Consider the following 14,980-nt stretch of genomic DNA (forward strand, 5'->3'; position numbering starts at 1 on the left):
AAGCAAAAGCCATTGCACTTTTGTGTTAAATTATTTCACATCTTGATATCATATGCCTGGAAAACAATATTTTGATTTTGACTAACGACTGGTTTTTCAATATCCTTGCTTCAAGACTGACTAAAGAGTTTTGGAGGATAAATTGGAAAATTCCTTCTTCGAGAGAAAACAAAGTATTGCCTTTCAGTGTTTTCATCTCTCCCCGCGCTTCCTGTCTGCTTGTGTGTCCTCTAATACGCAAAATTCACGCAAATTTGTTGCCAACAAGTCGCGTGCGTCTGGGTGTGTCACTGCAGGGCACGATCCCCGTGAAAACAGCCTAATCCACGGAACTGCTAAGATCTTCACGCTTAGATCTTCCTGTTGGTTCAACATCACAAAAGCTATCCTGGAAAAGAGAAGTCTCACCCCAGGCCAGCAACGCCCTCAAAACGAGGCGATGACTCAGGCGTCGTTTTTCCGTCATTCATTTCCAGCAGTTCTGATTTTTGTAAGAAAACCTTTTGTAGCTTTTTGAAGCTAGTTTTGTTTTAACTGCCATTTTTTGTGTGGTTCTGCATGAAGATGAAGGGAACAAGACTGTCTATTCGAATCAGGTTAATGATTTTTGCAATTTGCTGTTGTGCAGTTGATGGCAAGGAAGAACAACAAAATGGTGAGTTACCATGCTTAAAGCATCAGAAAACTACTCAAGTTAATTTAGGCAAGCGTATGATTCCCCTTGATAACAGCAAAATAAATCAGTTTGTATCATAAATGAGGAATAAATTTGTTTATTCGCATACATGAGGGGACATATTTGTTATAAGTAGCTTTCCTAAGGACGTATTATGGCCAAATCTTTAGAAATTCAAGAACTGAATTTGCAAATCGCAGATTTCATGATGGATTCTTTGTATGCTATTGAACCTTATCCGTATTTTCCTGATCATGTTTTTTAATTCCATTGACGTATCATATAAAAGCTTTTGATAACAATACGTTTCCCGTTTCTTTGGATAACAAACTTTTTTATACTGGCAAAATATTATTTTTATCATTGGTCTTATTTTATGGACAATCTAAGGCTCCAGAGTTCTCAATGTTGCTCGTATTCCTATATTGATTTTTCTAAATATGCATACCATAAATTGTTTCTAAGACCAATAAATAAACGTTTTGCAAGATATTTTTAATTGCACTGTTGATTTGTTGACGCTGGAAGCAATCTCACGATGTTCTTATTTTTTCAAGCAAATCGAGTCTCGATGTTAGAAAGTTTTATCCTACATGATTCCAGTTCAGTTTCTATATATAGGGTAAAATATATGATATAAATAAAGAGAATAGATCTTTTTAAAATGTTTAGATTTAGAGAGGTTCAGAGGACTGTATTTGAACTCAATGGTAAGAAGATTCTCTCACAAAATGTAGAATGCGATAGAATGAACACGAATTTATGAAAGAAGAATGTAATTGAAACCAGATGAAGAACGTGAAGAAATGAGTACAGATTGGATCACACCCGAGGATTTTATAATTCTTTTTTTACATGGAAGTTGTGATCTTCTCGTAAGATTCTTTTCAAATGTTTCTTTTGACTCCTTCTTCTCCAATTAATAAACAACAATAATCGTCAAAACATTCCATAAAGACAACAATAAGTTCCAACACTCGGTGCTCTTATAGTACGTTTTTTAAAAGAAACATTGAACTATCCAAAGGTATTGCTGGATACTATAGCAAAGAGCAAAAAACGATTTATATGATTCTGTTTTTTATATTTTGTCTTTATGCTAAGGATGGCAGATAGCATGCTGCGTTTTTTAGCAGACCAAAGAAGTTACTTGACCAAAGATGCCCTTAATCATCATATTTTGTATGATGAAAGTTAAAATTACTCTAAATGCCGCCTAGTAAATTAATCATTTCTGAAGCAAATTTTAATAAACACAAATTTGAATATGATATTTCAATTTAAAATTTAAACAAGGAATTTTTTATAACAGAAGCTTAAAGCTTGCTCGACTGCTCTTAGAAAATACGTATGTTCAAGCCTCATTTCTACGCCGCCTTCGTAACCGTTTTCCTTGTTACTTCGGGCCTGCTAATCGCTTTTCTGTTTTCATTCCCTCTTTCAAAATTCAATTTTTTTCAGGATGTTACAGGGAATATTCTTGGAATTACGGTACCATATTGCTGAGATATCCAATTATGTACCCAACAAATCTCTCTTGTCAGTATGTCATCAAAGTACCCAAAGACAAGACAGTTCGAGTTAGATTCAAAGACTTAGACTTGGTACCTAGAGGCTTGAAAAGTAAGTTTTGGTTCTATATTCATGTCAGTGTCATATATTCATGCATGATAAAATTGCTTCATGTCTTCACGTTAAGTAATGATAGCTGATCATGTACTCGGTACGCGGAATCAAGGCGTCACCTATTCGTAAGCATGTTGGTACCATATTAGTATTGGATAGCTTCAAAATGTCATTATGGATGCAAGCTTTTATTTGAATACAGAAACACTTTTCCTATGCCGTATTGAACCTGCTTTACCCTTATCCATTCCTCTTTATGCCTTAGGCCACTGTATATTCTTCAAGTGTTGAAATCCTTTGTCGTTTTTTATAAGAATGGTCTTTTGTTCATGACAAAGTTAAGCTAGTTCTTTACCTAGAGTTTCCGGTAGGTTTTCAAGGATAACACTTACCTATCTTGCAATGGAAGAATAACTTTTGATCTTTGAATGCAGATGGCATGGAGGACATTTCAGTATTAATAAAGAATAATGCTGAGTGGATGAAAATAGAGAAATCGCTATACGAAAATGTCTATGGCGAGGGCATTTGCGTAGATGCCAGAGACATCTCAATCAGATTCAAAAGAGACAAATTGAAAAAGAGTAGGCGACTCGAGGTTATCTACAGGATCAGTGGTAAGTTAAATAGAATGCATTTTTACCCTGGATATGCTACACGTTTATTTTTGACTTTAGAGATATTGCTAGAGAGGCAGTCACTTGAAAGTGCTTTCAATTAGAGGCTGTTAATGTGATACAAAATAGTCAAAATTTACGCCTAAGATCATGTTAATGCGCTCTGGAAACGGCTAGTTTTTGACCGGGGGGAGGGGGGGTTAGGGTGGATAGGGGAAGATCATAGAAAGACCTCTGTTCTTTGGTTTTCCATCAAGTAATTGTCTTTCTTTTGCTATGCAGATATCAAATGTGATGGTACAAAGCATAGACAAACGGAAGGAGAAAGCATTTTTGTTGACGCCTCTTTGAATGAGAAAAGCAATTCCGTAGGTTTGCGAGTAACTGATGTGAATGAGAATGTACCAAGATATAAGCTTGAAGGTTCAAGTCAAACTATACTGGAATATTTTAAGGGAGATGACACAGCTGAGAGCAAAGTCATACTTAAGAGCGTAGCTTTATCACCCACGATTCATCAGAAGTCATTCGACTTCCCTCATCGGACGATAAATCGGCATGTTAGAGAAAGAGACAGCGTAAGCCAGATGAGTGACATCAAATCTCACATAGCCAGGAAAAAGTCATTTTGGCCTTTGAGAGAATTGAAGACGAATGCAGCTACATTGCATGACCTTGCAGAAGACAAGCAGCTGGAAGAGGTCTCACAAAAACGCAGTGGAGTAGAAGAGCACAACTCTTGGACAAGCATTTTAAATCCGTCAGTCTTCTCTGAACAAATTGTATCGACTATAAGCACTGCAACAATCAAGACACCTGGTCTCGCCCAAGAGGCTAACTTGCAGTCTACCTTGAACATGGAAGATCACATGATCAATTTTAATTCGATGCACTCTGGCCAAGCCCAACAAGCTGGTAGCACTAGATATCCATTCATTGAAACTAGCTTTACAGACAGCGATTCACAGACTGCGTTTCAGGGTTTTTCTAGGTCAAAGAAAATGCCACCTAGAGATGAAAATACAATCCATTCAAGACTTGAATCAAAATCATTGCAAAAAGTACATTATTCAGGAGATGACCAAAGCATAACAACAAAAATCGAGAATTCTCTGATATCAGAAAATGGCATCGGAAAACAAGATTTGACTGTTCAGAGTAAGCTGCAATCGTCAATCATTGATCAAACAGGTTTGTCAAGCTTTCGTGACCAAACGGAAAATCCCGGAGCCATCGTTACGGTTAATTCGAAGCAACAGTCAATTCTTACTCAAAAGATGTTCACAGTAAAGCCAACAGTTTCCTGGGAGATTAACAATGTACCGAATTCAGTGGAAATTGATGAATCAACAGATTCAGAATACAAAACAGAGACGAATGCTATGGAGTTGTTAATGAAAGGAAAGAGCACTGTTCCCAGCCTCGATTCAGCTGAGCAACTTGTAACGGTCCATTTACCAAAGGTTTTTGAAACGGTCCTTTCTTCCCATATACCAGAAATTGCAAGTATGCCTTTGCCGTTCAAAAGCCAAGGTCATTTTGCATCTTCCACAGAATTGTCGCCATCGTCAATTCACATTGAAAATCTAGAGCAGTGGCTAATGAGTAAGCAGTTGAGTTCTCTTTCTTCATTCCATCCCACTACAGTTTCAGTAAAGAGATTCAGAACTGTTACAACATCTAAAAGATTGCTCTTGTCACCAAAAAACGAATTTAAACGATCGTTAACGAAGGCGGCATCCTCTACCGTTTTACCCACGAGCTTTTTTCTGGAGCGTTCTCCTTCATTTCTTGAACAAGGCTTTCTGAAAAGGACCAAAAATAAAAATTTATCAAACAATTCCTTCAAACTGAAGACACCAGTGCTGGTAGGGAAATCTCTGAAAGAAATTCATTCATCAGCAGCAGGCCTTGAAAGGATCCTTGTGGCGCACAGCAGTGTCGCACCTCTGTATGATACAATACGACCGAGCTCTTCAATTGTAAGCAGACCTTCAAAGCAAACCCACAAAAACAACAAAGACTTCAACACAATGGGAAGTTTATCTGTTTCAACAAAACTTTTGCTTCCAGCTTCAAAATTACCTGTACTATTCCCTTCATTAAAGAAACATAGAATAAATACAGTTGACCAGTTACGCCAAGTTGAGAACATTCAGCCAATAACACGAACATTACAGATCATGGTACCTTTTGCATCTTCAAAGCCAATCCAAAAATCCTCATCTACGCAGCTTATGCAAACAGATTTTGTTGGTTTGAAACCTCGAAAAGATCGAATTTTTTTCTTCAACAAATCAGCCATTCCTTCTTCAGCAAATCAGTTAGGAACGCAATCAGTTTTCAAACAGCCCCAAGAAACTACTTCAAAGGATCTTGGAGGCTCATTTAACACTTTACGTAGCTTGAAGATAACACAGGCCGTGAACGTAAGACAAACTGGCATATACAAAGTTCCTTTTGAAAGTATTTCAGTTTCACTCTTAATGACGCAATCACCGTTTCTGCAAAACAGCTATCCAATTTCAGCATTTTCAAGTAAGCTGTCTGCCAGTTTGAGTTCAACTCAAACATACATGCCAGTTACTGAAAGCAACATTCCAAGGCCACATGTATCAAAACCAACTCAGCAAACAAAGCACCTTTGCTCAGAGCGTAAGTTGATGTCGATTTTCAAATTTACTTGAGAAACATTCAAGTATGTTTTTTACTGCTACACTACAGGAGCGACAAGGATGATCCCTTCCTATTCTTGTTTAGAGGGAGCTGGATGAGGAAGCGAGCATCCTAATAGGAAGCGAGCATCCAGCTCCCTCTAAACAAGAATAGGAAGCGATCATCCAGAAGTTCCTATTCTTGTTTAGAGGGAGCATGATGGCCAAACAAGTGTATTTTTAAATTTCACTTGATACAAATCGTGTTATTGGAAAATGGTATGATCAGCCAGTGCTAGGATCACAGTTATCACAGTAATTTTTGTTGGCCACCTCGTGTGGAAGGTGTGTCGTAGTCTGTTAGACAAAAACAAAGCAGGTCAAGTTAAATGCTTTCAAGGAAAATAAGTATTTGCGCAATAACGACCTTATGCGAGCAGAAAATAATACTTAGAAGGTGCAATTCAACTCAATGTTATAAAACATGGTATGTTTACATGGGAGGATTCTACTGAAAAAATTGAACTGAATCACGAGTTTCACTGCACAGTTCTCACATCGAGTTTCACTGCACAGTTCATAAAGGCTTTTTATTCTAGCAATTCAATTAAGAGATCATTAAGCACAAGGACCGTAAACAAATCTCAAATGCCTATTACAATACTTTTTCTACATTTTTATTTCTTGTATTTGCTGTATGTTTTACAAAGCTATTACTTCTAAAAATAATTCTATATTTTTGCAATTATATCTGTCTCTTGCAGATTTTATCCAAAACATTGATATGCTGGAAGAAGACGACCCGTTAGCGTTTGAGGTACTGGATATTTTGAGTTTAAAACTGAAAAGAATGATCGCTGTTTCCTGGCCTTATGAAGGGTTACTAGGCAAAATAGGTTTGTATTTTGGTAAGAAAATACTTGATTTAATCGGAACGATATGTTATATGCTGATACAGACAACGTCTGATGATTGGAACTTTCAACGTTATGATAAAAGTTGATCTAATCAGGGATGATTTCTGAAGAGAAAGGCTTGGTTATTTTACAGTCGAATAATCGATTTTTGACTTCACAAGGATATTCGTTAAGCAATCCCGATGCTCAATTAGGCTAATTTCACGCTCACTGTTCCGTATTCGTTTCTCTCCGTTTTATTTGGTGAAAACTAATTAGCTATGAATACGAAGCATGTTGTCACACTTCCCCAATAAAATTATAGTTGGTAGCCTAATCTTTAAAGGTTCTTGAGCAACCGGCATGCTTTGCGATTATAATTCCAAACCCGACCTAATTTCGTATTGCATGAAAATAGACAGCTGCCGCTTAGCATGTTGGTTGCGCAAGAGCATTTAAGCAGCGACCTCAATTTAAAACTGACATTGCCTCCAAACTCCGCAAAGGTGTTATTGCGAAGAACTCTTTTGTAAAAGCGACGGGCAATTGTGAATTTCACATTATAGATTTTTTAAAATGAGCTGGCTAGAAAGTACGAGCTGTTGCTGTTATTAGCTTTTGCAAAGACCTTCGTTTTGGTGTTTCCACTGAAAAATCATATTCAATACACACTACACACACATAGTCAAAAGTATGCGTATTCATCTGCGTTTTCAAATAAATATGTTTTCACACTAGAACAGTATGAACGCAAAGCAAAGACGAATGGTTTTGACACGGTTTCTTATGAAAACGGAACAGTGTGAACCATAGGCGTAGACTTGCATTTTTTTTAGAGGGGGCTCAAAAAATTAATGAAAATTCCTAATGGCAGCTGCTGATGTCACAGGATAAAAAGTGGATTAGCTAAAGGCTTAAAGGTGATTTTTCCGTGCATTTTTCATTATCGAGGAAGAAAAAAAACACAATCTGACCTTATGTTCACAATAATTTCATCCTTTACTTTGCTTTAAACGCAATTATCTAATGCAACAAATCTTATGCGTGAAACCAATAGAATAACAAATTAATCTCAAAGTTGGTAAAGCATTTCCTTATTTTCTAGGGGGGCTCAGCCCCCCCTCGGTTTTCGTCAGGAGGGGCTGAAGTCCCAGAGCCCCCCCTAAGTTAACGCCTATGGTGTGAACCAGGCCTTAGATTCCTTGCCATCTCGAGGCATTTTACTTACTCACCATGATTTTTTTATCAGCCTGCAGTACTCTAATGTCCGATGAAATAAAAAGGACTAAGAAAAACAGTTTAAAGAAAACAATACATTGAATAGGCAGGCAGTCTGGGAAACGGAGAAATATAAAAGCGGTTGTTTGCTATTTTTAGTAGTCAATTAGTCAATGCTCTTTGAACAAAATGACAGGCGTTCCTTTTGCTTACCTCTCAACAGTCCATTGTTTGCGTCAAAATAAAAAAATATCTAGAGTAATAGAAATACAAATGGACCCGTTTATCTACCACCCGTTTCACATAAATTTTTCAACCGTTTCTTGCAACAGTTTAAAGTTTTTGCAAAAAAGACCTTCGGTCTCCTCATAGGCCTTAGTCAAAACAAGCATCACGTTATTTAGTTGTTGATAAACACTTTCATTGTTGAATAATTTCGAAAAACTGTAAAAATATTTTCCAAAGCACAGTCGTGTAGAATTTAAGACTCATTGCTAACAATGGGCCTTTGCGAGCCTGGCAACGTCCCAAACAATGGCAGTAAACCAAAATCGATTTCAGTCTGTCTAAAAATGCATTATGGGATGCTTGCGTAGCGCAATGGCTCATTGATGTTAAAGCAACTAATCTACTTTTAATTTACATGTACAATGAAAAATACTCCTTTTGGAACTATGGGTATGGAACGATAAATTTGTAGAATTTTGAACATGCAGAATTTTGGGGAACATTTTGGGAAAATATTGCAAAATTATTAGAAGGGAGATTCAACATTAACAAAATGAATGTTCAGTTAGAAATGAAAGTATAAATATGTGTAATATTGAGATTTTGGGCAAAGAGCATGCAAAATTTGTTTGATAATTTTGTTGTACTTTAAAAATGTTATTCGCTTTGCAGAATTTTGAATATAGTTTTCATCATGTTAGCGGAATTATGGGTAACATTTTTCAGACATGTGCGGAATTATGGGTCCACATTTTTTAAACAAAATTGCATATCCTCGTCCAAAATTAGGGTTAGTTACACTCCCCCGAGCTTTAAGCATAGCTTACCAAATGTATCTATACGATGCCTTACTGAATTAAACTTCTTTTACATGCAGGGTTTATGAACAAAGGGTATGTTCTACAGAGCAGTGATGATCGGCTTTGGTATACTCACATCCAACACGCAGATGAGCGAATTTATATCGTAGGAATCAACTCAATGAGTGATCTCCACAGAAGCACAAAGGTCGTTTATTCACTGTTGTTAAGCCAAGACGAAACAATTGATGAACACCTAAGAACCTGGGGCCTTTCCATTAGTATCTTTTTTAAAACATGCACACATTACTCCTAGAGTCAGTGCCGTCGGAATGAAATTCATATTGGGGGGGGGGGGGGGGGGGCTGCCCATTGTTTTCCTTCTCGTTCAGAACACTGATGTAAAGGAAACATACTACAGTTTGACAATTATTGGAAGGGGGCTCCAGCCCCCCCCCCAGCTTCCGACGGGCCTGTAGAGTAGAGCAAATTCCATTTTAGTTAACTTCAGATTAATTTCAAATTTCTATTTAAATTGCTAAGAATTGCTAATATTAACTTTCTCCAAAAACAAAGGGCCATTCGATGGATTTTATGGAACAAAGAAAAACTAATTTCATTGAATGTAGGGAAACTTTTGGTATAAGAGAACTTTTTAGTGATTGGAAATGTTGCTGGAAATATAGGGGAACTTTTCCACTTCAAGCAAGGATATCTTTCGTAGTAAAGTGCTTTTAAGATTGCAAAGGAAAATTTTAATCTTTTCAAAATATTTTGTTTGAGGACAAAGAAACTTTAGGAAGTTTAAGAACAATAAGTGACAGATTCTCAGAAAAACTTTAGAACGTTATTGCTATTTTCTGGATAATGTCTCAACTTGGCATAACAGTAATAAGAAATTAAGAAATGAGGGTGCTCAAAATACTAGTGTTTGTGATGGCAACGTGTGCAATTTCAAACTGATTCAAGTGCTACAATAGTGGCATAGTAGAATTTTCCGAAAAAATGACCCACGCCATATACAAGGCCCACGCCTTGAATTTGAAAGTGGGGGGCCAAGGCTAAAAGGTTGGGGGCCAAGGCTTCTTACCTCTTTTACTGCAGCTTTTAAACTACTTGCTTCGTAAAAAAGTGGGGGACCATGACCACCCCGGCCCCCCGGTGGCGCGGGCCTTGAATAATAATTTTCCTTTTTTCGGTTTCCAATTGCTCTGTCTTTTTACGATAAACCTAAAATGAATCCTAGAAATAAAAGAAATTTTTTGGGTAAAATAACAGAGAGTTTTACAAGTTGTAAACGATTCGTGAACTTACTTATGAATTGTGTTTAACGACAAATGAATGATTTGTAATTTCGATTGATTATGATGATTTATAATGAACAGAAGAGGCATGCCATTATCATGACTTTAAAATTTCCATTGCATTGCTGGGGAAAATACAGAAATGAGGATACATAATTATAAGACCATTCCAAAATGTGTCAAACTAAATACCAATATTACCTAGTGATCTTGTTCATTGCCCGCAACTCGCGCGCGATAGCGCGCGAGTGAAGGGCTTATAGTCTGCCCCGCGTATAAGTAGCATATGGAAGCTTCAGTTCATGTTGTCAGCACTTTTTCAGCAGATTTTGTCACTTTTCTGCTGCCATGACAACTGTCAATCAATTTCATTGTCAATCAATCGGCTTTGTCGAGGAGGTCGTTAACCGCCACCTCTTTGTGCGGAAGGGAATTATCTTCGGAGCGTTGCTCTGCCAAGACTCTGTTAAAGGCCTTCGGTTTTTTGGCACGAAAACGGTGCTGCATTGAAGAGTCCTCAATTATACAAAGAGTAATCACTCATATAAAACGTGCTTCTGTCACTTCGGTGTTACATCATAATAACCTCATAATTAAACAGCCTCGTTTAGAACATTACATTCCTCCCCTAATTACAAAACAAAACATAACATAACATAATTGATAAAGTATAACATAACATAACATGGTTCTATTGTGTCTGTTGTATTGTTGGATTAAAACTCAGTCTGAAAGTTTTCATCTCTGTATCTAGCAGGAGGTTGTCTTATTCTCACCGGTCTCTCTATTGGCACTTCATTTGGTGGAATGACATTTTCTTCTCTTTCATCAGTGTCAGGTGAAAGTGGCTGTGTGGTATAATCTCCTTCGCACCTTGACTTGTTCTCATCCAGCCTTTGTAGCTTCTTGAAAAATGTAATATGTCTTGTGATGGTTCTTGTGGCATTTCTGGCTGTAACTAAACTGCCTTTCCTCTTCACAACAATCATCGGCTCGTTGTTGAAAGGTGTGGTTTTCTTGTTGAGCTTCGCTTGTCGACACAGAACTGTGTCCCCTACTTTAATATCTAGTTCTTTTACATAACTCTTGCTGTCTGCGTTCTGCTTCATTGTTTCTTTGCTCCTAGCATCCTTTGTACGCACCTCTCTGTCATAAAGCAATATTTTCTTACTGGTAGGTGTTGGAAGACGCGTCTTGTACCTTCGTCCATTGAAAAGGAGACTGGCTGGAGAATGCTTTGTCATTGTGTGTGGAGTAGCTCTGTAGGCCCTCAGGTATTTCTGTAATTCCTGTCTCCAGTTTAGACGCTCTTCTGTGGAGGAGCGAATGATTTTTCCTAGGTTTTTCATAAAATTTTCGGCCATGCCATTCGCCCATGGTGCATATGGTATTTTCTTTTTATGCTCAAAACCCATGTATCTTGCATACGATTTAAATTCCTCACTGCTATATGGTGGCCCATTGTCACTTGCTATTTCATCTGGGATTCCTAATGTTGAGAGAATTTTGTCCATTGCTGGTATGACTGCTGTACCAGAAGTTGAACGCACGATTTCGACCATAGGAAATCTGGAGTACAGGCATTGTACAACCAGCAGGTATTCACCAGTGTCTAATGGACCATATAGGTCTGTTGCAAGTTTAGACCATGGTTCTGTGGGTAGTTCTGTTGGCTTGAGTGGCTCTTGCTGATGAATATCTGTATTTGCCTGGCATGCCATGCATTGTGCAATTTCTGTTTCAACCCTCTTATCTAATCCCGGAAACCACAAATGCATGCGTAAGTATTGCTTTGTTCTCACAACCCCTTGATGTCCCTCATGAGCAAGGGTTGTCACAGACTGCCAAAGGCTGGCAGGAACAACAATTCTGCAACCTCTGAGCACTAGGCCATCCGCTACTGATAGCTCTGGAAATATATGTGTATATGAAGCCAGTTTCCTTTTCTGTTCTTTGCTGATGTATCCCTGTGAGATCATTTCTTTGAGAACTGTCAATGTTTCATCCTCTAGTGTAGCTTTTAACATGTGTTCTTTTGTTACAGCTTTGGGAAGGTTGGCTCGGACAACTGCATCAATGTATAGCATATCCTCTTCTATGGATTTCTTTGTTACGGTACACACATCAGCTAAGACAACTGGATGCCGGGAAAGGTAATCAGCTGGATTTGTCTTCCCCGGCTCGTGAATTAGTGTGTAGCTATAATCTTGCAGCTTCAACTTGTCCCGCAGGATTCGTGCCGGAAGTTCTGCCTTGTACTGGTTGTACAAGGGTAACAAAGGCTTGTGATCTGTGCTTGCAATGAAATTTTGAAGGCCATGTAGATAGATATGGTTTCTCTGCATGGCGAATGCTAGTGCAGCACTCTCAATTTCAATTTGTGAGTAGCGACTCTCAGTGTCTGTTGTCGCTCTGCTGTCGTATCTGATAACTTTGTATTGTTGTGTTTGGGGCTCAAGTTGTGCCAAGATGCTAGAAAGGCCATATTTGGAGCCATCTACAATGAGCTTTGTTTCTCGTGTTGGGTCAAAGTATGCCATTGTGGTGTCTTGTGAGAGAGCCTCTTTAATTGACTGAAAAGCCTTTTGACAATCATTGGTCCAGTTGAAAGTAACATTCTTTCTAGTGAGCAACCGCAACGGGGTTGTAAGAGCAGAGTAGTTGCGAATAAAATGAGCACTGAAATTAGCCATTCCCAAGAAGGATCGAACTTCAGCTGCAGATGCGGGTGGTTGGGCATCATGTAGAGCCTGTACTTTGTCAGGTGATGGTGACATTCCTGCTGATGAGAAAGTCATGCCAAAAAACTTGATTTCTGGTTGGTTAAAACTGCACTTTGACATGCCAAGTGTAAGACCGCAGTCATCAAGGCGCTGTAATACTTGCATAAGTGCTCGATCATGTTCTTTCTGAGATTTTCCAAACACGATAATGTCATCATAGATGTTTTCAACATGTTCAATATCCACCAGCGTTTGACGAATTTCCTCATTGAAAATCTCAGCAGCTGAATTGGTGCCAAAATTTAACCTTTTAAAACGCCTCAGGCCTTGATGGGTGTAGAACGTTGTCATGTATCTGCTTTCTGGGCTCAGCTCGAACTGCATGTAGCCTTGACGCATGTCTAGTTTTGTGAAATGCTTGGCTCCATTTAATTTGTATCGCAGTTCTTCCAATGTGGGGATGACATGACGTGTGCGCCGGATGGCAGTGTTAGCTGTGGTCATATCAAGGCTCATTCGCAACTGGGATGGATCAGCTTTTGGTGTCAACACGACATTTGAAACCCACTCTGTTGGTCCATACACTGGCTCGATGATGTCTGCATCTTCCAATTCTTTGAGAATGGCTTCAAATTGCTCCCTCTTTGCAAAGGGTATTCGGCGCTGTGGTTGAATTTTTGGAGGTACTGACTTGTCCACGGACAACTTCACAACTCTGTATCGATGTTTGCCAATACCTTCAAACACCCCAGGGTACTGATCAACGATGGCCTTAACTCTGTCTGTTGCATCTTGCTTATGTTTGTAGATATTGTCCAGCCGCTGTTCGGAAGACTTTTTAGAGGTGAGATGCTCTGCCATAGCTGAATATGACATGTGTTGAGTGACGTGAGTGGTGGCCTTGGCACTCTTGTTTCCCTGTTTTCTTTCCTGCAGCACATGGTGCATGTCTTGCATGTCTGCGGTTAACTCTTTCACAGTGATGCTAAGCAGACTCAGATCAAAAGCAGTGTACTTTCCAATGAGGGGTTTTTGTCCTGATCCTGGAACAACATACACGGTTGCAATGGCCTGCTTTCCATTGGCTGTTAGCTGTGTCTGGAAGGATCCTTTTACCGGAATGGGTGGAGAGTTGTACGGCTTGAGCTTGACTTGTGTTCTTCTAAGTTTTGGTTTAGGGTGCAGCTGGTGGTAGAGGCTTTCATCAATGATATTTGCATCTGCACCTGTATCAATTTGCATTCTCAATTTTGTGCCCCCATCAAACTTCACCTGCACCATGGTATCCGGATATCGTTTCTTGCTCTGGATAGCATGAGCTGGTGTAGTGACTGCATCCAGCTTGAGAACAGTTGGTCCTTCCACAAAATTGTTGTAGATATAACTGTCTTGCTCTGGATTTTCATCAAATTTTTCTTCTGTGTCAACCGTTTTGACTGGCTTTGTTGATTTTCTTGACTCACAAACACTAGCAAAATGATTTTTCTTATTGCAACTCTTACAGGTTGCACCCATGGCCTTGCATTTCCCTTTGTGTGGTGTTCGCTCTCCACAATAGCGGCAGATCTCAATGGTTTTCCCTTTAGACTTGTATAGATGTTCTGCCTTAGGGTGCTTTCCTTGTACAGCATAGACAGGTGTTGGTGAGGCTGTAGCCTCTATATTGTGTTGCTTCATGAAGGCAATTTCTCTATTGGTAAGCTCAATAGAACGAGCAGTAGCTAGGACCTTCTTTAAGTCCATATCTTGAGCAATTATCTCCCTTTGTAATTTTTCGGAGTGAGTGTGCAGTGTCATCACCAGTGTGATTGCAGAATTTAAATCCATCTCATTAAATTCACAATCAGCACCTTTGATCCTTAAGCGAGTCGCCCAGTGATCATGAGATTCCTCTGGGGAGGTGGGCTTGGTGCAGAAAAATTTGTAGCGCTCCGCAGCTAAATTTTTTTTCGCAGTGAAATGTGCAGTGAGAGCAGCTGTGGCGGTTGAATATTTTGCATCCGCAACTGTCAATGTTGCAAAAAGCTCCCGTAATTCAGAGCCACCAACAGCAAGCAATGCAGCCCTTCTCTTTGAAGGCCCCTCTGCAGCGTCAGTGATGCCCTCAAAATCCATCACCAGTTCTAGGTTTTCTAACCAGAGTTTCCATCGGCGTTCTTGATTGCTACCAGCATCTTGTTGCACATCTGGATTAAACTCCGTTACGCACGCTTTAAGACCCACTAGTGCAGAGGCCAT

General features: G+C 39.0%; 2 protein-coding genes across 2 annotated transcripts; one reads left to right on the forward strand and one right to left on the reverse strand.

Annotated features, from left to right (window-relative positions):
• Nucleotides 1-522: 522 nt before the first annotated feature.
• On the forward strand, nt 523-9,031 carry LOC135685965 (uncharacterized). Its single transcript, XM_065202087.2, has 6 exons — nt 523-655; nt 2,138-2,299; nt 2,737-2,919; nt 3,202-5,574; nt 6,338-6,469; nt 8,793-9,031. Exons 1-6 carry the CDS (start codon nt 559-561, stop codon nt 9,029-9,031), a joined length of 3,186 nt encoding a protein of 1,061 aa, XP_065058159.2. The 5' UTR covers nt 523-558.
• A 1,704-nt stretch (nt 9,032-10,735) lies between these two features.
• On the reverse strand, nt 10,736-14,980 carry LOC135690331 (retrovirus-related Pol polyprotein from transposon opus). The gene has a single exon (XM_065207848.2). It carries the CDS (start codon nt 14,978-14,980, stop codon nt 10,736-10,738), a length of 4,245 nt encoding a protein of 1,414 aa, XP_065063920.2.

This window comes from Rhopilema esculentum, chromosome 6 (genome assembly GCF_057945365.1).
Source record: "Rhopilema esculentum isolate cy_ngs chromosome 6, ASM5794536v1, whole genome shotgun sequence".
Taxonomy (NCBI): Eukaryota; Metazoa; Cnidaria; class Scyphozoa; order Rhizostomeae; family Rhizostomatidae; genus Rhopilema; species Rhopilema esculentum.

What these genes read in the sequence shown, in the direction of transcription:
- LOC135685965 (XM_065202087.2), top strand. Translation starts at nt 559, where the DNA reads ATGAAGATGAAGGGAACAAGACTGTCTATTCGAATCAGGTTAATGATT. An exon ending in CAAGGAAGAACAACAAAATG is followed by an intron (nt 656 to 2,137) that starts GTGAGTTACCAT and finishes AATTTTTTTCAG; the next exon opens with GATGTTACAGGGAATATTCT. An exon ending in AGGGTTACTAGGCAAAATAG is followed by an intron (nt 6,470 to 8,792) that starts GTTTGTATTTTG and finishes TTTTACATGCAG; the next exon opens with GGTTTATGAACAAAGGGTAT.
- LOC135690331 (XM_065207848.2), bottom strand. Translation starts at nt 14,980, where the DNA reads ATGGCCTCTGCACTAGTGGGTCTTAAAGCGTGCGTAACGGAGTTTAAT.